The sequence below is a fragment of the Indicator indicator genome, chromosome 19 (assembly GCF_027791375.1).
Source record: "Indicator indicator isolate 239-I01 chromosome 19, UM_Iind_1.1, whole genome shotgun sequence".
NCBI lineage: Eukaryota > Metazoa > Chordata > Aves > Piciformes > Indicatoridae > Indicator > Indicator indicator.
This window is the reverse complement of record NC_072028.1, coordinates 9,412,939-9,434,624: the sequence shown is the minus strand read 5'-3', so window position 1 is coordinate 9,434,624 and position 21,686 is coordinate 9,412,939. Positions and strand designations below refer to the sequence as shown.

Here is a 21,686-nt window from a genome sequence, read left to right as displayed (position 1 = left end):
TCTTGCGCGGTGACAGGGCCCAGCAGAGCACATCAATACCAGGTGACGGCGAGGCCAGAGGTCAAGCTCTTTGCTAATCTAGCGACAAATTACCCTGGAGACGCCACGTCAGAGCCACCCCCCTCCCTGTCGGAAGTACTTCCAGGTCCTGTTGGGTCCATCCCACTCCTGGGGACAGACTTCAATCTCAACCCTGAGCCTTTCAGTCCATGATAGCACCAGGTGAGGACAAGGATGATGGAGGACATGACTCAGAAGACCGCCAGATCCACCACCGAAGACACTCTGGTTGAAGTCTCCCTCTTGCTCCCAGTCCTTCCAGCACGCCCAGTACCACCTCTCAGTGCCATTCTGGACCACTTCAGGGTCTCCACTTAGCATTGCACCACCAAAACACAGGGACCAGGAGCAAAAAAAAGGACTCCGAGAGGCTACACCACAGTTGGATGACCCATCTGCAAGGAGCAGCACGGGCTGCTGGCACCAAGCCTGGCAGATGAAGGTCACAAAGCCTGTTGGGACAGCACTGTCCCAACAAAACCCTACTGATAAGACCTTCCTCTTTGTTGGACCAGCACAAGCAGCACAACCTTTCCATCAGCAGCACCTTCAACCCTCCTCTTCCTCCAGCTCCTAGCAGCGTGGCTGTTCGTGCCCAACGCCGAGTTTGCTCCGTGCAGCCCCGCGTGTGCCTGAGCTGCCTCTTTTTTTTTTTTTCCCCTTTCTTTTTCTTTTTTCTTTTTTTTTTCCTGTTCTTGGCATTTTGGTGGAGCGAGATAAGAGTAAAAAACAACAGAGCTGCTCAGAGAGTGAAAAAGGGAGATAGATAACACAGATACTGACTCCTACACAAAACAGTCCTGGCTTTATCACTGCTTTTTATCACAGTTCCCCTGAAAAAAAAAATAAAGAGAGCAGCCCAACTGGAATGGGGCAGCACATTAAAAAATGAACTTTATGCTGTTTGCTCTTTAGTTTTATACTGAGATGAAACAAACTTAGATTCCCATAGGCGATACTTTTGCCAGTGTAAAGAGCCAAAAAAGTCTGGAAAGCCCTTTTTGATCCAGTGGGGATGAGTGGTTAAGTGGTTTATAAGGGTTAAAACTGGATGGGTTAGTGGGATGAGGCTGTTTTTAAAGTATCCCACTGGAGTGGGCAGCATCTCACTAAACTGGGCACCATGCCACAGGACCAGGCAGCATCTTGCAGCAGAACCAGTGAAGCTAAGGCTGGAGATGGATGTAGAAAGGCAGATGCTTCCCAAGCATCCCTGGACTCTGCCAGCCAGCTGCCAGTCCCTGGGAACAGGCAAAGCTCAGCTGAGACACCAGCACCAGAATTCCAGCCATGTGCCACAACCATGTGGCATCACTTCAGCTGGCAAAGCCAAACATCCCCATGATGCTAGCAGGTCCCTGGCATCTAACAACAGAATCTCCATCCCAGTACAGGGATGTGGGTACACATTCAATACATCCCATCCATGTAGCTCCCAAAATTCCTTTGCCCACAGTGTCAACCCTGTCCCTGAGGTCATGACACAGAGCTCTGCCATCCCTGGGCACAGACCAAGGAGGGTGTTTTGGAGCTGAAAAAGTCCAACCTACAGGGCACAGCCTGAAAGAAAGGGGAAAAAAAATTTAAAAAATAATAATAAAAAAATGGACTGAAGGTTTTTCCCTCCCCTCACACTCCCTTCCCTACCTTCTTTTTGAAAAACATAATTTATCTGTGTATTATCAAGAAATCCAGACACTTTAATCAGTGAGCTATGAAGTCAGTATTTCCATTCTTATCTAGCGGAGGAGTGGAAATGGAGAGCAGATAGGCAGCTCCGAGCCGGTCCGTGGTGGGGAATGTTAATGGGAGGAGCGGCAGAGCCATTGGCTACCGAGCTGCCGCTATCGCTGCCATTATCGGGACCTTATCGAGGCAACCATCACAACGCAGTAATGGGGCCAGTTCAACTTTCCGCATTATCATAGGAGCTGGAAGTAGCAATGAGAGGCCTCGGCTGGGAGACGGAGAAGCCAGCAAGCGAGCGGCCAAACTTCCCGGCAGAGCAGTGAAAAGGGGGAAGCAAAAAGCAGTTTTTGTTCCTCCCCGTAGTCCCCCCTCCCCTCCACCACGCTGGAGGATGTTCTCCTGCGTGGGCATCCTTCTGCGTGTTCTGGGGACCAACCCTGAGGCACAGCCCCAAAGCCTTAAGCACCAACCCCATGGTGCATCCCCAGGTACCAAGCCTGCTGAGCATCCCAAAAAATCTCAGGCACCAACCCCTAGGCACATCCCCAAAGCCCTGAGTACTGACCCTAAGGTGCATCCCCAGGTATCAGCCCTGCTGAGCATCCCAAACCCTGGGCACTGACCTCAAGGCTCATCCCCTAAGCCATAAGTACTGACTCCAAAGTGCATCCCCAGGTACCTACCCTGCCCAAACCCCAGGCACTGACCCCAAGATGCATCCCCAGGCACTGACTCCAATGAGCATGCCCAAAGCCCCAGGCACCGACCTTGTTGAGTATCCACAAAACCATAGGCACCAAACCCTGCTGAGCATCCCCAGATATGAGGCCATGACCCTCCCAAGCATCTTCAACACCCTGGGTACTGACCCCAAGGTCTGTCCCTAGGCACTGACTCCACTGAGTATTCCCAAAGCCCTGGGCACATCCCAAAGCACTGGGCACTGACTCCAAGGTGCACCCTTGGGCATCACCCCCGAAGTGCATTCCTAAAGCTCCATGCACTGGCTCAAAGGTGCATTCCCAAAGTTCAAGGCACCAACTCCACCAAACATGCGAAAAGCACAGGGCCAAGGAGCTCAGCAAGGATCTCCAAAGCTCTCAGCATCAACCTTGAGGCACATCCCTGGGCATCAACCGCCCTGAACATCCCTGAAGCCACAGACACCAATCCCAAGACACATCTCAAAGACCTGTGCACCAGCCTCGAGGCATATCCTTGGGTACCAACTTCAATGAGTACCCCTAAAACCCCTGACTCCAAGGTGCATCCCTAGGCACCAGCTCTGAAGGCCCAGGCACCAACCCCTGATGTCCATCCCCAAAGCTCCAGGCACCACCACTCAGGTACATCCCCAAAGCTCCAGGCACTGACCCAAAAGTGCATCCCCAAAGTCCACCACACCAGACCCAAAAGATACCCCCAAAGCACTGGGCCAGGACCTCATCAAGCATCTCCAAAGCTCTGGGCACCAACCTTGGGGTACATCCCCAGGCACCAACCCCTCTGAACATCCCCGGAGCTCTGGGCACTGGGCCTGAGGCACATCCCCAACTCCTGGGGCCACGACCCCCAGCTGGCCAAGGACAAGAGAAAACAATGCACTGATATTTCATCAGATGAACAAATTAGAGGAGCACATTTCCTCCACAAGCTATCGGAGGGGAGATGTCAAGAAAATATGTTGATGTGAGAAAGAGGAGATAAAGAATTATTTTGGAGGAAAAAAGCCGTGGAAGGCGCTTATCTGGAGTGACTCATAGGCACACACTCCTTAACCCCACTGCAGCCCAAGGTCAGCAGTCACATTCCTTTCAGCATTTCAGCCCTTCCAAAATAACATGTGGCTGCAGGAACAATGTGGAGCCTTCCCCGGGCAGCCATCGGAAGAGGGAACTGTATTAGCCCCAAAACACTTGAACTCTCCTGATAAAAGAAGCAACGGGACAACAGCCTGGCCAAGGTGGAGCAGCCAAAAGCCCTGAGTCAGACAACAAAAAGTCATGGGACAAGTCACACAGACAAAAAAATAAAAATAATTTAAAAAAAAAAAGATATATTGGCCTTCTGCTCCCATTCCAGCTCTCCTCCAGCAGAGGGGAGGGGATTTCTTTTCCCTCCAGGACGAAAAATCCACAGCCTTGGTGCAGCCACTGGACTTGTAGAGTTGGAGTGTGACATGGGGCTGGCACAGAGGCTGCTTCCAATGTTTTCTTCTTAAATAAAGACATTTGAACAGCACCAAGGTTTCTCTGCTCCTGCCATCTCTCTGCTCCTGCCATCCCTCTCACCAGTCAGCCTTGAGTCCCAGTGCCCAGCTGTGCCCCACAGAAGGTCTGCACTGGTTTGCTCTCCACCCCAGCCTGCGTTTTCCAAGGCAAGTCAGGATTTTTATTTTTGGCAGCAGGCTGGGCAGTACACATGGAACATCTTCCCTTCTCCAGAATGGGTGTATTTAACCCCAAATCCAACAACACCAAGCAGGCCACAGTGGCTCTGTCCCCAGGCTGTGCCAGCCCCACTGCTCCCAGTTTGGGCAGCATTGTACCTTCTCATCCCAGGGATGCAGGCGGCACAGGATTAGGAGCATGGCACGGCAAGGGGTACCCAGAGGATGCCGTAGATGGCAGATGGGGACATGGCTCCCTGGTGACTTCACACCACATTGTGTGTGGGATGCTACCATGGCTGGGTGGCTACGATGGGTCACAGAATGGCTTGAGATGGAAGGATCCTTAAAGAGCTGAGAAGGGTCTCCATGGTGGGATGGAGCTGCACCTCTCCAGGAACCAGAGATCAGCTGTGCCATGGCACTGTCTCCTTGTGCAATCTGCTGCAACACCCATGGGGAGAGGATTGCTTCCCAGGCCCTGATTGCTGAGCTGGCCTGCTCACAACTTGGCGAAAGGGGAACCTGCCGCTTGCAAGGTGGCCTCGTGATTCACAATGGAAAAAATAAGACCTTGCCCAACTGCTCAAGCTGGGATCCAGAGCCGTAATTCCCAGCCGGAGATGGTCTTCCCCACTCTGGCATGGGACGTCGAGGATGGTCCTCACAGCACGGGCATCGCCGTGGCTCTGTGCCCGCTCAGGGTACCCAGGGAGGTATGGCATGGCAGTGTCCCGTGGGGATGTCCCTTGGGAGCGTAGGAGGTGGAAGAGCAGCAGCAGACACAAACCAACCCAACCCCAGCGCCCACGGGTCCTGGAAGCGGCCGACTTGCCAAAGCTGCCGTGGCTGCCAGGGCTGCCTTCCCGCCCCGCGGCTGCCAGCGGGGACATGCACCGGGGCTCTCGGCAGAACTGGTTCTGCCACGCTACTGCGTGCCCCAATAGAATCACTAAGGGTAGAAAAGACCTCTAAGACCTCATCAAGTCCAGCATCACCATGTCCACTAAACCATGGCACTCAGCACCGCATCTCCACGGATTGGAAACCACTTCACCACCTCCCTGGAGAGCCTGGGCCAATGCCTGAGCACTCTCTCAGTAAAGAAACTGCTCCTAATATCCAACCTAAAAACCTCCCCTGGTGCATCTTGAGGCCATTTTCTCTCAGTCTGGCCATGGTCAGCCTGAAGCTGGCAACTGCCCTCTGAGCATCTTGCACACATCCTCCTCACCTGATAAGAATGGCTAGGAAGGGACATCTTGGGGATAGACCCAAAGTGGGGATAGACCCACAAATGGTCATGGAAGAGAAGACAAACTTCTTCCAGCATCACCTGTGGCTGCTCGGAACCTCATACTGAGCAAGAGCATGGCTTACCCTGTGGTGCTACTGAGCTGCCATCAGCTGGAATCATCTGGTGACAGCCAGGAGAGATCACCATGATCAGGAGATGGGTGATGGCTGGGAGAGCTCCCACCAGCACAGCCAGCCTAGGGGTCACTGTCTCTCTCCTGTGGGGACCACAATGGGTTCTCACCCCTGGGAGCCCTAGATGCTGCATCCCAAGAGGCTGGTGGCATCTGGGATGGGCAGAGCTGCTGTGGGGGCAGACGTGCCATAGGGCTTTGCTGCCTGCACTCCTGCCATCACTTTGGGATGCCACCAAGTCAGGGCTGGCAAATGCCTTGGGGAGGGGGGATGTTTGCACAAGAGGGGAGGGGTTGGCATGCAGGCAGCATCCGTGGGTGCAGCAGACACATGGGACACGGTGATGTCACCCCTGGGATGCCAGCAGTGGGGCACAGGAGGCTGTAACACCAAGGCAGCCCCTAATGAAGGCACAGAAAATACCAGTTTGGGGAGTGGAGCTCGAAGGCTCTGCCTGCACCCACCTCATCCCCAGGGGAGCAGGGAACAAACCCTCCCAATCCAGCAGAGCAGCCCAAGTCTGCTCTTACCCATAGCCCACCCCAGTCTGGAGCAGCCCTTTCCTGGCAGACCTGGATGGGGAAACTGAGGCAGGTGGAAGGCTGATAGAGACGGAAGAGTGCACTGGTGGGGAGAGGAAAAAGGCATGGACCAAAAGGAAAAGAGCAACTAAGGGAGCAAAGGAAGCAGGCAGGAGGCGTGCCCAGAGCATCCCACGCCACCAGCTCACCACACTGCTGCCAAAAATAGACTCTGGGTTGGCCACTGTCAGTTGCTTCATGAAATGCAATTTTTCCAAGCTCCCAGAAAGGATGGATCCCACAGGCTGGCACCAAGACACCCTGACCAGTACCAGGACCCTTTACCTGGCACCATAAACCCTTTCCTTGACACTGTGACCCCCTGTCTGGCCTCAAGACCCCCTTCCCCGGCACCACAAAACTCCCCTAGCACAGCAATCGCCTTCCCCAACACTGCGTCCCACTTCCATAGCATCACAACTCCATGCCCAGCACCACAACTCCTTCCTTAGTACCGAAACCACCTTCTCAGGCATCCAGACCCCCTTTCCCAACACCACAACCCCCTCCCTGCCATCTACACCCCCTTCCTGGCACCATGACATTCCCTGGCATTGCAACTCCCTGCTCAGCACAACCACCCTTTCCCTGACATTGTGACCCCGTAACCCAACACCAAGACCCCCTCCCTGGCACTGTGACCCCCCCTTACCTGGCACTAAAAGCACCTTCCTTAGCATCACAACCCCTTCCCTCACACCAAGACCCCCTTCCCTAGTACCATAACCCTCGTCCCTTGCACAATTCCCCTTCCTAGCATTAAGACCCCCTGCCTAGCATTGCAATCCCTTTCCCTGGCACCACAACAACCTTTGCCAATGCCACAACCCCTTCCCCCAGCATCACAACCCCCTTCCCTAACACCATGACCCTCTCCTGGCATTGAGACCCCTACCACAATCCCCTTTCCTTGCATCATGACTCCCTCCCTTGGCATTGCAACCACCTGCCCAGCAGCACACCCCCTTTCCCTGGCACCACAACCCCCTTCCCCAACAACATGACCCCCTTTGCTGGCATCAAGAGTCCCTTCCCTGACACCACAGCACAGGCCAAAGCAATGCCAGGGCCGCAGCTGAATTTGCAAAAGAGGAAAGGGTAAAAAAAAAAAACAAAAAAAACCAAAAAACCCCAAAAACCAGACAAAACAAAAAAACAAAACTCAAATACAAAACCACCTCACCCCACCCCATCGAGAGGCTGAGCTGCACAGATCGTCCTCGCTATCTAACACCATCTAATAGCAATTAAAGAACATCCACACACACAAAAGATGATGGTGCTTCCACCCCCCCCCCCAACTAACCCAACCCCCCAGTTTCACCCCAGCTCAGCAGAGCAGAATGGGAGATAAAGATCGAAAAAGAAAGTCAAAGCTCTCATCGAACTAATGCAACATCTGCAGCTGATAAGAGGGTGCTGGGGAGAGCTCGGCACAGATGGGGTGGGGGAGTGAAAAAAAACCCCAAACAAACACCTTGAGAAATCATGCACATGCAGCTGTCCCCCCCTCCCCCCACAAAGAATCAGATAATTAAGGCGCCTGCGTTAAGCATATTTATGATGGAACAAACTGTTGGAGCCCTTTTGCCCCCTTTTTCTTTGCTGTGTTTGTTGTTGGAGCAAATCCTGTTCGGGTCTGGTGGGGAGAGATAAGTTGGTCCTTATCTGCCCTGGCAATCGCTATCAGGATGGAGATCAGTTTTGGTGCAGCTTATCAGCAGCTGAGATCAACTGCAGCTGAGAGCAGAACAGAAAAAATAAAAACGCACCAAAAAAAGAAAGCTTAAAAAAAAGCAAGCAGGAAAGGAGGGGAATAAAAAGAAAGGAAAGGAGGAAAAAAGGAAAGGAAAGGAGGAAAAAAGGAAAGGAAAGGAGGAAAAAAGGAAAGGAAAGGAGGAAAAAAGGAAAGGAAAGGAGGAAAAAAGGAAAGGAAAGGAGGAAAAAAGGAAAGGAAAGGAGGAAAAAAGGAAAGGAAAGGAGGAAAAAAGGAAAGGAAAGGAGAAAAAAAGGAAAGGAAAGGAGAAAAAAAGGAAAGGAAAGGAGAAAAAAAGGAAAGGAAAGGAGAAAAAAAGGAAAAGAAAGGAGAAAAAAAGGAAAGGAAAGGAGAAAAAAAGGAAAGGAAAGGAGAAAAAAGGAAAGGAAAGGAGAAAAAAGGAAAGGAAAGGAGAAAAAAAGGAAAGGAAAGGAGAAAAAAAGGAAAGGAAAGGAGAAAAAAGGAAGGAAAGGAGAAAAAAGAAAGGAAAGGAGAAAAAAAAGAAAGGAAAGGAGGGAAAAAAAGAAAGGAAAGGAGGGAAAAAAAGAAAGGAAAGGAGGGAAAAAAGAAAGGAAAGGAGGGAAAAAAGAAAGGAAAGGAGGGAAAAAAGAAAGGAAAGGAGGGAAAAAAGAAAGGAAAGGAGGAAAAAAAGAGAGGAAAGGAAAGGAGGAAAAAAAGAGAGGAAAGGAAAGGAGGAAAAAAAGAGAGGAAAGGAAAGGAGGAAAAAAAGAGAGGAAAGGAAAGGAGGAAAAAAAGAGAGGAAAGGAAAGGAGGAAAAAAAGAGAGGAAAGGAAAGGAGGAAAAAAGAGAGGAAAGGAAAGGAGGAAAAAAAGAGAGGAAAGGAAAGGAGGAAAAAAAGAGAGGAAAGGAAAGGAGGAAAAAAAGAGAGGAAAGGAAAGGAGGAAAAAAAGAGAGGAAAGGAAAGGAGGAAAAAAAGAGAGGAAAGGAAAGGAGGAAAAAAAGAGAGGAAAGGAAAGGAGGAAAAAAAGAGAGGAGAAAAAAGGAAAGGAGGAAAAAAAGAGAGGAGAAAAAAGGAAAGGAGGAAAAAAGGAAAGGAGAAAAAAGGAAAGGAGGAAAAAGGAAAGGAGAAAAAAGGAAAGGAGGAAAAAAGGAAAGGAGAAAAAAGGAAAGGAGAAAAAAGGAAAGGAGGAAAAAGGAAAGGAGAAAAAAGGAAAGGAGAAAAAAGGAAAGGAGAAAAAAGGAAAGGAGAAAAAAGGAAAGGAGAAAAAAGGAAAGGAGAAAAAAGGAAAGGAGAAAAAAGGAAAGGAGAAAAAAGGAAAGGAGAAAAAAGGAAAGGAGAAAAAAGGAAAGGAGGAAAAAGGAAAGGAGAAAAAAGGAAAGGAGGAAAAAAGGAAAGGAGAAAAAAAGGAAAGGAGAAAAAAAGGAAAGGAGAAAAAAGGAAAGGAGAAAAAAGGAAAGGAGAAAAAAGGAAAGGAGAAAAAAGGAAAGGAGAAAAAAGGAAAGGAGAAAAAAGGAAAGGAGAAAAAAGGAAAGGAGAAAAAAGGAAAGGAGAAAAAAGGAAAGGAGGAAAAAGGAAAGGAGTAAAAAAGGAAAGGAGAAAAAAGGAAAGGAGAAAAAAGGAAAGGAGAAAAAAGGAAAGGAGGAAAAAAGGAAAGGAGCAAAAAGGAAAGGAGCAAAAAGGAAAGGAGCAAAAAGGAAAGGAGCAAAAAGGAAAGGAGCAAAAAGGAAAGGAGCAAAAAGGAAAGGAGCAAAAAGGAAAGGAGCAAAAAGGAAAGGAGCAAAAAGGAAAGGAGCAAAAAGGAAAGGAGCAAAAAGGAAAGGAGCAAAAAGGAAAGGAGCAAAAAGGAAAGGAGAAAAAAGGAAAGGAGAAAAAAGGAAAGGAGAAAAAAGGAAAGGAGAAAAAAGGAAAGGAGAAAAAAGAAATGAATGGAAAAAAGAGAAAGGAGAAAAAAGAAATGAATGGAAAAAAGAGAAAGGAGAAAAAAGAAATGAATGGAAAAAAGAGAAAGGAGAAAAAAGAAATGAATGGAAAAAAGAGAAAGGAAAGGAGGAAGAAAAAGAAAGGAAAGGAGGAAGAAAAAGAAAGGAAAGGAGGAAGAAAAAGAAAGGAAAGGAGGAAGAAAAAGAAAGGAAAGGAGGAAGAAAAAGAAAGGAAAGGAGGAAGAAAAAGAAAGGAAAGGAGGAAGAAAAAGAAAGGAAAGGAGGAAGAAAAAGAAAGGAAAGGAGGAAGAAAAAGAAAGGAAAGGAGGAAGAAAAAGAAAGGAAAGGAGGAAGAAAAAGAAAGGAAAGGAGGAAGAAAAAGAAAGGAAAGGAGGAAGAAAAAGAAAGGAAAGGAGGAAGAAAAAGAAAGGAAAGGAGGAAGAAAAAGAAAGGAAAGGAGGAAGAAAAAGAAAGGAAAGGAGGAAGAAAAAGAAAGGAAAGGAGGAAGAAAAAGAAAGGAAAGGAGGAAGAAAAAGAAAGGAAAGGAGGAAGAAAAAGAAAGGAAAGGAGGAAGAAAAAGAAAGGAAAGGAGGAAGAAAAAGAAAGGAAAGGAGGAAGAAAAAGAAAGGAAAGGAGGAAGAAAAAGAAAGGAAAGGAGGAAGAAAAAGAAAGGAAAGGAGGAAGAAAAAGAAAGGAAAGGAGGAAGAAAAAGAAAGGAAAGGAAGAAGAAAAAAAGAAAGGAGGAAATGACAGAAAAAAAGAAAGGAGAAAAAGAAAAAAAAAACCACAAGCAGGCCCCTGCGACCAATGCAGAACCGCTTGTTTCCATCTCATTTTGGGAGAAAAAAAGTATAATATATCTATATGAGCACAAGAGATGGAGAGGAAGATGAGCATGATGAGATTGATCTCCTCCTTATCAAGTCCCCATCGCAGGACCCGGCGCTGGAGCGCACACAGCAGCAGCCGCCCCAGCCCCGCTCATCGCCTGCGCTCCCCTGTTTGAAGTTAATAAATATCCTGGGTAATCTGGGCTGGAGATCAGCTCCCGCGCTCTATCAGCCCCTCACATCTATCTACCAGCAGAACAAAAGACAAGAAAACAAAATAAAGGGGGGGGAGGGGGGGAAGGGGGAAAAAAAAAAAAAAAAAAAAAAGAAGAAAACCAAACCACCAAGCCTATAAAGCAGCAGCGGCAGCTGCAGGGAGGTTTGACAACCAGGGATGGTGAGTGAAAAATGAGTGTCCCTCCCAGGGTAGATACCCCATAAAATTAAATATATTAAAGCTCTGAGTGGGTTTTTTTCCCCTCTGCCAGAAACCACCATCCTGATGCAATCGGCTTTCGAAGCTTTACTGGGCAGAGTGGGTGCTCCCCTAGGCAGGGGTTTGGAGTGACCCTGAGCTGCTGGTCTCCATCGTTGCTCCATAAAAGCAAAGAAGAAGAAGGTTAAAGCAGTTGGTTAAATATAGTCCGGTGTGTGTGATCTTTGTCTTATCAGTGCTGGCGATCGGCCGCTCTCCCGGCGATCTCCCCGCCAGCCTATCTGTGCATCGCATCGAGCTCACAGAAAGAAAAAAAAAAGAAAGAAAAAAAGAAACCAACACACACAAAGACGAAAAAAAAGACCAAAAAAAAAAAAAAAGACCAAAAAAACCCCACACAACACCACAAGCCCAAGAAGAGGAAAAAGAAACAAAAAGCAAAAAAACAACAAAGACAACAAAAACCCGGAACAACCCCCAGAAAAAAACCCAAGCGAAAAATTCCCACCCAATCAAACCCCCAGAAGAGTTGAAGCTTAGAGCGAGAACATCACGTCACCATGGCAAAGGGGAAAAAAAATAAAAGAATTAAAATAAAAATCAGCAGATAGCAATCTGGAGGAAGGTTTTTAATGCTCCAACCAAGATGATAGCTAAGGATAGACTTTGTGGAAACAGGTCCGGTCTGTACATGAGAGGAGTCTGGTTACCAGAGCCCTGATTCATGCATACCTTCCCCCGGCGCACGGAGCCGTCGCAGGCAGCGGCAAAGGAGCTCTCTGGCCGCGCTCGCCGCCTCTAATGACTGTTTTCATGTTGACACATACAGGAAAGGTTCCAAGCTTTCAAGCTTTTAATCACTTTTGGCCATCGCCGGCGGCCTGAGATCAGCCTCCCACTTTTTATCATTTCTTCACATCGCTACAGAAAAGCAGCCCAGGAAGGAGATACGAGCCACCCGCACCCAACCGAGCTGCCAGTCTCACCCAGCCTCACTTTCCACCCCACCGAGGTCCTCCACCACGTCGGATGGGTGTCCAGCTCTCACCGCCGCAGTGGTTGAGAGGCTTCACTTTCAAAGCTCCCAGTTTGAGAAACGGGATGGAGCTGGGCTTTTTGCCGAAATAAAGGCGTGGAAGTTGGATAAAGAGAAAGGAGAGGGGAAAAAAAAAAAAAAAAAGGCACCCAACACTATCACCCAGAAAAAAAAAACTCTAGAAAAAATCTAGGAGGCAGCTTGGGACTATTTTTAACTCTACCCGGGTAAAAGTCTAGCTGAGCTTTATCACCCAGAGCAATCACCCCAGGCAGGGAAACAGGTAGGTGCAACTCAGCCTTGCAATTATTTCAAGAGAAAGATAAAGAGAGATTATCACATGGTGGCCAGCCTTCCCTATCCTCCCATCAACCTCTTATCTCCAGCTGCCATCGACTCGAGGGGGAAAAGAAAAACATGCATACACAGAGAGAACCGGAGAGGAAGGAGAACCACCAAGCTGAGCCCGACACTGACAAACTTTCAGCACTTTGCAGAATTCCTGGGTGTGGATGGTACATCCCCACGGGAACAATGCAGATGCTGGTTGATGGGTTGGATCATGGGGACCAACAACCCTTTGGAGATGGGGGGGGGACCCAAATGGTAGCCCCAATCCTATAGGACCTCGAGGTGGTCACTCCTGCTCTCGGCCTGGGGTGTCATCACTCTGTCCACACCCAACTGGGAGCCAAGCAGGAGGTGGAGGGATGGCGGGGGGTGTCACTAGGCACAGTGAAAGATTGAGGCCACCCTGGTCAGCAGGGACGATGGCATGTGGCAGGTGGTGGCACCCGTAGCGAGTGAGGGGTCCTCGTGCACAAAGGGGACCCCCAAACAAGGTGAGGCTGCTGTAGCCAGGGTGAGGAACTGCTGTCAGGGCTGGGGGTGTCCCGGCGTGTGTTTGTGATGCTTCAGGGCGGGGGAAGGTTTGGGGAGCCCCTCGTCCTAGCTCACGTTGGATAGGAGGGAGGCAGGCGAGGACGATAAGATCACAATTTCAGGCCGTCCCGACAGAGCGATGTTATCAGGACGGGACTTGCAGAACGGAATATTTTAAAGCCTTATCAGGGCCCCCATCGGGAGCCGGTACCGGAGCCACCGCGCTGGCGGCGGGCGGGGGGGGGGGGGGGGGAAGGTAAGGGGGGGCGGAGAAAGGGAGGCGGCGGGGACGGAGACTAAAGCAGGCGACCGGTAGTGGCAACGGGCACCCACGGCGACCGTCCGGGGTGGGTACCAGGTGGGGTGAGGGGATACGGGAAAGGGGATCAGGGAATATAAGGGAGGGGGGTCCAGGAAATACGAGGAAGGGAGTGAGTGAATACCGGAGGTGAGGTTAGGGAATATTAGAGAGGGGATAAGGGAATACCGGGGGGGATGGGGGTAGGGACTACTGGAAGGGTGGGGAGGTGCTGCAAAAAAAAATAAGAGAGAGTGGGGGTGCAGTACAGAAGGGGGAAATCGGCGGTAGCGGGTTGTCGGTATCGGTAAAACTCACGTTTGATCTGCCGGGGGTTGCTCTGTTTCCTCCTGGACATCGCTCGGAGAGGGGCGAGCCCGACGCCCCGGCTCGCGGCTGGGCGGGCGGCAGGTGGGTGGCGGCGGGCGGGCTCCCGGTTGTTTTCATGCCCGCCCGCCCAGCCTCCCGTACTGCCGGGGCCGGGGCCGGGGCCGGGGCCGGGGCCGTACGCAGCGGAGCGTAGCCGCCGCCGCCGCGGGATTTTTCTCAATGGGGCGGCCGCGGCGGCTGAAACCCGCGGAGCGTTCCACGGGGGAGGAGCCTCCCCCCGCCGCGCACCGCCGCGGCCGTCCATAGGCCGCCGCTCCCCCCCCGGACCCTGCCCACCGGATGGCGGAGCCAAGGGCGCGGGGCGGAGCCGGGGAAGGGGCGGGCCCGCGGCTGGGCGGGGCTCGAGGCGGGCTGGGGGGCGGTGGCGGGCGCCTCCCGCGGTCCGTGGCGGGTGGTACGTGTGGCGAGCCGCGCGTTGGGGTCCTCACGCCCCCTTCCCGTGGGGGCCCCATCACCCTGAATTGGGATCCTGGCCCCCATCTCTTCCAGGTCTTGCTCTCCCTTCCTGGTGCGCCCACGCCCCACCTGCGTGTCCCCAGCTCCCCGTTCCAGCTCTCCCTTTTTGCGTCGCCGACATCTCCTGCATGTCTCTTGACTGCTCCTTCGGGGTGCTTAACCCCTCCTTGGGGTCCCCAGGCCCATCCTGCGTGTCCTGAACTCCCCATTTAGGGTCTGCAACTTCTCCCGTGAGACTGCATTTCCCTCCTTAGTGTCCCCAAGCCCCTCCTGCGAGTCCCAAGCTCTTTGGGGTCCTCAAAACACTTCTTGGGGTTCCCAAGCTCCTCCTGCATGTCCTCGACTCCCCCTTTGCAGTCTTCAAACCTTTTCTGGAGTCCACAAACCCTTCCTTTGGCACCCCAATCCCCTCTTGGGGTCCCCAAGACTCTCCCTTGGGACCATGGGCCCCCTTTCAGTGTTCCTAAGACCCTCCTTTGAGACCCAAACCCCTCCTTTGATGTCCCCAAGCACACCATTACAGTCCAAATCACTCTTTGCACCCTCACACCCCATTCTAGAAGGTCCTAAACTCCCACAGAGCCACCAAATTCCCCTCCTGAGACCTCAATCTGCCCAGCTGGGGTCCCAAGCCACCCTCAAAGCCTCATCTGGGAACCTTCCATGGGGTTCCCAGGACTTCTCTTTGAGCTCCCAAACCCCTGTTAAATCCTGCTTGTTTGCAGACGGATGGTACAAAATGTTCCACTTTTGAATTCTAGGGTCGCTGTGACCCCCACACAAGGAAGAGGGACCTCCCGGGGTGCACTGGGGGATGATATAGGGATGCTAAGGTCCCCAACAGCATCAGCCCAAAGCAGGTTGCTGAGGACTGCAATGTCCATGTGGGTTTGGACTCTTTCCAGAGAAGGAGACACCACAACCTCTCTGGGCAGCCTGTTCAGGGCTCCAGCACCCTCACAGCAAAGAATTTTATCCTTCTGTTCAGATGGAACCTCCTGGGTTCTAGTTTGTGCCCATTCCCTCTTTTCCCATTGCTGGACACCACTGAGAATACTCTGGCCTCATCCTCTTGCCCTCACCCTTTGTTCCTACTGAACATTGAGAAGATCTTCCCTTAGGCTGCTCTTCTGCAGGATGAACAGCCCCAAGTCCCTCGGCCGTTCCTCCTCAGAGATTCTCCAGTCCCCTCAGCATCTTTGTAGCCTCTGTTGGACTCTCTCCAAGTGTTCTCTGTCTCTCTTGAACTGGGGAGCCCAGAACTGGACCCAGTTCTCCAGCTGTGGCCTCACTAGGGCAGAGTAGAGGGGCAGGAGAACCTCCTTTGTCCTGCTGGCCACACTCTTCTTCATGATCCCTAGGAGGGCATTGGCCTTCTTCTTGGCCACAAGAGCACACTACTGGGTCCTCTCTCTTCAATTACCCTGGACATGGGGTGTGCCAGGTTGTCTTCTTTATTTTTTTTTTAATATTTTTTCCCCTCTCTTTCTTTTTTCAAAGGGTTTTTAATTAACTTCCTGTTCCAATGGTGGGATAATGAGTTTTAAGCAGCACATGATTCCCAGTAAGGAGGTCAAGCCGGCAATGAGGATGTCAAAAGAAATTAAGTTAGGAATTAAGAAGACTTCCAGGGGAGAAGCAACAAAAAAAAAAAAAAAAAATCAACATTGAGGGAGAGAGCTGCTGTGAGGACAAGGCTTTGTGCTCTCCCCACTTGACCAGCCAGCCTCCAAAATAACCCTTATGGTGTTTTTCACCTCGTTTGGCCCTGAATTGCAGCCTTCCCGGAAACCATCCCACCCCAGGGCAGGCAGCTCTACTTCCTGAGCCTTTCCCTTCCCTGCCATCATGATGCAATCAAGTGTCAGTCTGTGATGGCTTCACAAGGTTCAGTGCAAGGAGACTTGAGTGGCTTCTGCTTTGCATCAGCTGTGATGGGTGCTGGGTGACTGAGAGCTGAGACTCCACTCTGCCAGTTTTGAAGGTCTCCATCCTCTCCCCAGCACAGCTGTGGGGATTTTGGGGTCAAGAGCTGGTGCAGTGCTGCAGATCCTGCTGGATCTTCCAGCACATCCATAGCATCACCTGCTGACAGCTCTCCCATCCTCCATGTTATTTGCTGGCACATTTGCTTACATCAAGACAATTAGACCAACCACTTAATTAAATCAACACCACTAATTGCATGAAACTGGAGGAGCTGAGGGTGAGCAGACACTAGGAGGACACCCACATTTCCTCTACCCAGAAGGGAGCAGGGGATGTTGGCTATTCCCAGCTCTTCGTGCTGGAAACAGTAGCAAGAGAATCCCCCGAGGGGCCAAAGGACTAGATACCAGTTGCTGTCAAGCCCTCAGGGGGCTGCATCTCACCCCTGCCATGAGAAGCCAAAAAAGCCTTGATGGAGTCAGTGGGAGCCCAACATGGACATGCAGCCCTGCTCCAGAGAGGAAACAGGTTGCAGTTCTTCCACATTCTTTCCCAGTGTCCTTTTAATCAGTGTTTTGGCACCTTCCCAAAGCATCTTAGATCCACCCCCAGCACCGGGAGTTTGCAGCGGCATCAAACCAGGATTGGATCCCAGTGTGGGAACATCCCCCCCATCCCTGAGAATTCCCAGTGACATCGAACCAGGCCTGAATCCCAGCGTGGAGAACATCCCCAAGCCACACATCTCCTTGTTCAGTCACCTTGCACATCCCATCCTGCCACGCAAGGGACCCATGGCTGTTGCTACATGGGGACAATCAAGAAGAGCATGGTGGCTGGGTGGGTTTGGGGTTTTTTTTGTGCCCCCCTCCTGCCTGATCCTGTTGTGTTTGCCAAGAGATTGTTCTCGGGTACCAGAACAAACAGTGTGTTTTCCCGAGGAGTGAATTACACGCCTGCAGAGCAGAGATAATGCGCCAGCCGCCGGCTCCCCCCCTGTGGGCGAGGTGACATCTTTTTATGGAGCTGGGGACGTTTGTGTTAGTGCCAATTAATCTGAAGGGGAGGGGGGTGGATGTTATTAGAGGAACGGGGAGGGGAGGTGTTGGCAGAGGAATGTAAATGGGAAGAGCTAAAACCTTGGTCATGTTTCATGGGTGAGGGGTGGCGATGCTGGGGGCTGCGCTGAGAAGTGTGGGGAGGGCTGGGTGCCCACAGGGCCATGAGCTGCCCTAGACAGTGTGACCATCCCCTAGCATTGCTTCTCCACAGCTGCAGAAACAGCTCTTTCCAACTGCAAAAAAATCATGGCTTAGGGGTTTTGTCCCAAGAGGGAAGGATGGCATCTGGGTGCCCTCGCAGGCCAGGGCCCATTTGGTGCAGGGTATGCTGCAGCCCTGCCACCTACTGGCAGGAGGACTTGGCCCTGGATGCCACTTCTCCACGTGGCTCAGACATGTACCGGTGCCATCAGCCTTGGAGCAACTGTGGCTTGGATATGTCTTGGGCATGTTCCTCCACTGCTCAGATATGACTTAGGCATGGCTTGAGGATGCTCCTCTGCTGCTTGGGCATGTTCTGTGCAGAGATGCTGCTGTGGGACTTGGGTCTTCTGGGAGCTGCATTAGCAGTACAGAGATTTTTGGGTTAAAACAAATGATGAACTGGAAGCTACCGAAGCCTCGTGGGAACATGCAGATGAGCAGCTGCCCACCTGCCAGATTCAAGGCTGAGGTTCCTCCGTGCTTATTTCCCCCTTGTCTTCTGATTTCCCATACCAGGGACCATGCTTTAACCCACAACAGGACTGATCCCACCATCCCAGGGCATCAGGCAGAGAAAATGGACTGCAGCTTGAGAGACCTTGCTGCTGGCAGGATGGCAGCTCCAGGTGTGTGCTTCCCCAAAACTACCCTCCCTGGGCCTGGAGTTTCCCTGACTGAAGGCAACTCAACATCAGGGATGCTGAAGCCCATGGCCATGCTTGGTCCTTGTCATGCACGTATGGCCAAGGGGACGTAGGAGCTGGGATTTAAATTCCTGCTGTGCAAGGAACAGGCAGATTTGACTCAAGTGCAAGAAAAAAACCCATAAATCTGAGGTCCCTGCTAGCAGTGTGACAACCATGGTGGATCCCATTATCCTCCAGACTTTATGGAGAGGCGTAAAGCACCTCCAGCTTGGGTGTGGGGCTTGAAACTTGGGTGTACAGCTGAGAAGAAAGCCTGGCTGGGTTGGGGGTGGGGGAGTGGGAGGGTGGGGCTTGAACAGCAAGCAGCAGCTTGAGGAGAATGTAGGGGGTGGCAAGAAGCCAAGAAACCCCCTAAGGTGCTCTGTGCAGTGCCAAGCATCATCCGTTCAAACCCAGGCACCCTGCAGCCCCCTTGGGGTTGGCTGAGGGATCACCCCCATCTGTGGAGGGTGTGGGTTGGGGTGAGGATGGTGCATCCCAATGGGATGCAGCTCTGAGGACCCCAAGGTCCCGTGGGTTCCCTCCCTTTCTGTGTTGCTGGCACCTACTGAGCAGGGAGTTAATCTGCAGCTGGGAGAAGCTTTGCCTTCCTCACTGGAATTATGTTGACAAGGACCTTCCAAGTGACAAGTGCTGCTGGATAATGTGGGACTCAGCAAACCAGGGGGATTTAGGGAGCTGGTAGGGGGGTTATGAATTCAGCAAGCACTGAGACCACAGGAGGGGATGTGGGTGAGTGCAGTGGGGAAAAGATGGGGGGAAACCTCTTATTTAGAGGAAAAACGGAAGAACTGAATATTTCAGCCTTGGGAGATGATGCTGATGGCTCCCTGGGCATCAGAATTTGGTACCCAAGTGGGCATCACTCCTGACCTGTGCTGCAGGAGGGTGGGTGATATAGGATGGTGACCCCACACCCTATCCGTGGCCCCAGGGATGGTCCCAACCCCTGCATCAAACCTTTTCCTCCCAGAGGACTTAATTTCTAGGTGTGCAGGAAACGAAATCCCAGGAAATTCCAGGAATCTGGAGGTGGGGGAGGGCTACAGAAACCACCAAGCATGAACTACTCCAAAATACTCCTGCCCTGGTGAAATATTGTAGAAGGAAAACATAAAAGTCCCATTTCGAGCCCCATCATATTTCCTGCCAAAACCAAGCGAAACAGCTCTGCCTTAAATTCGCTGCAAAATTCTTCTGAGGTTATATTTTTATTTTTTTCCCCCCTAAATTAAGCCATACTAATTATTTTCAGCCACTTTATCTCCACTCTGCAACACACCAGGAGGGTGCGGGCAGCAAGCATTTTAAGCTTCCATAAACAAAAGAGTAGTTTGGAAAATAATTCTATCAATTAATCAAATTAATCCGGCAGTTTGAGTTACAAGCCCCAAGTGGGGAAGGATTCGAGCCGGCGGTTGGGAGCTATCTCTCGTTGACAGCATTTAAATGTTGTGATTGCAGCAGTAATTAAAGAATATAACATGTCCAGCTTTGTGTCAACCTCCTGCCTTCAGACCTCAGCATTCGGCTGGCAGAGGTCAGCTTGAGGACAAATTGCTGATGAGCAAATGGGGCTGTCAGCATCACCATCACCCTCACCCTTACCCTCACTATCACCATTACCATCACTATCACCATCACCTTCATCACCACCATCACCCTCACCATCACTATCCCTATCACGATCAATATCACTATCACCATCACCTTCATCACCACCATCACCCTCACCATCACTATCCCTATCACCGTCAATATCACTATCACCATTACCATCACTATCACCATCACCTTCATCACCACCATCACCCTCACCATCACTATCCCTATCACCATCAATATCACCATCACCCTCACCATCACTATCCCTATCACCAGCAGCATCAATATCACTATCACCAGCACCAGCACCAGCACCATGAAAATTGGTGATGACCAAACTGGATCATCACCATTGCAAACACCAGTCGGTGATGAGCAAACTGGGCCATTGTCATCAGCAACTGATGGTCACCAAACTGTCTCATCACCACCACCATCACCATCATTATCATCATCACCACCACCAGTTGGTGATGACCAAGCTAGGCCATCACAATCCTGAGTTGTTAATGAGCAAACTGGGCTGTTACCATCACCATCATCACTATCACCATCACAGTCACCAGCTGGTGGTGACCAAACCAGGGCATCACCATCATCACCACCACCACCATATCAATTGGTGATGAGAAAACTCAGGAGTTACTATCACCATCACAATCACCATCATCATTAACATCCCAGTCACCAGCTGGTGGTGACTAAATGGGGCCATCACTGTCACCAGCTGGTGATAAGCAAACCAGGCCCTCACCATCACTATCAAAATTAGTGGAGGGCAGACTGAGCTGTGACCATCACCATACCATCACCATCACTACCTCCATCACCACCACCACCAACTGATGATAAACAAATTAGGCCCTCACCACGATGATGATCAAAGTGGACCATGACCACCAACAATTGGTGACGACCAGACTGGCCCATCATGTAGGCCTTCTTTCCCCCTGGGAGCAAGACCCTCATGCCATGAGTAGGACTTGGGAAAGATGCAGTGAGGAAGAGGCAACACGTGGGCATCTTAACAACTAAGAAGTTACACTGCTCTGCAAAGGACTGCAAGGTGACAGCAGCAGCACCATCATCCTCCTGCAGCCATTTGACAGAGGACACCACAAAGATCTGCAGAGTGCGCCAAAAAATGTGTAGACATGGCATTTGGGGACATGGTTTAGTTGGCATGGCAGCGTTGGATCGATGGCTGGATTTGGTGATCTTAGAGGTCTTTTCCAACCTCAAGGATCCCGTTCTTTTATGATTCCATGATCCTGTGATTCAACCATCCATTAGAAATGCCATGGTTTGGTTGGAGAGATGTGGAGGAGGATGAGATGGTTTGCTACAGGACACGATGAGGGAGGAATATCCCACAAAGACCAGACAGAGAGGGAATTTCTGTGAAAATATTGGAATATATTTGAGAAGGTTACTCATGTTGGATTTTACAGCACCACCCCATATTCTCATCTCATACTTTATTATAACAATATTAAAGAGGCACTTTAAAAGCACACACATAGGACAGCAGAGGAACAGCGTCTCCTGCTCGCTCCCTGCTGCTCTGGGACCAAAACGAACCAGAACAAAAACGATATCAAAATAAAACCTTTTGACAGAAGACATTGCACCCAAGGTAAATTACCTACAATATTTTTGTACAATACAAAGGATTGTAAAGATACATATTAACAGAATAAAGCTTCTTTTTTTGTATTTTCTTTTTTTTGTGTGTGTGTGTCCTTTTTTCTCCTTTTTAAAACCACCCTCCCCCACCCCCCCACCCCCCCCAAACACTAAGAATTGCAGGACAGACGCAAAGTACTCTGACTGTTCCTATCACATCAGTGCATCACTTCACCTCCTTGACTTGGGAGTATTTCAATAGTAATTTTAATTCTCTTCCATGTCCTCATTTTGCACCTGAGATTTCTTTCTGGATTCAAAAGTTCACCTGCAGAACATGCTCGTGGAACGTGACGTCACTTTGCCCACACCATGGAGTACCAGCACAGAGGAAATTTAGTACTAATTTTTTTTTTCCTCTAAAATGGATTTGTTAACT

The 21,686-nt window shown here is 50.6% G+C and overlaps 1 protein-coding gene across 1 annotated transcript in view; it reads right to left on the bottom strand.

Moving 5' to 3' along the window:
- The window catches only part of ZFPM1 (zinc finger protein, FOG family member 1), a 45,278-nt gene extending 31,651 nt beyond the window's left edge, over positions 1-13,627 (bottom strand). The window contains exon 1 of the mRNA XM_054389487.1: positions 13,588-13,627. Within this exon, the coding sequence (XP_054245462.1) occupies positions 13,588-13,627 (40 nt within the window). The remainder of the gene's footprint in view (positions 1-13,587) is intronic.
- Between the last annotated feature and the right edge of the window lie 8,059 nt (positions 13,628-21,686).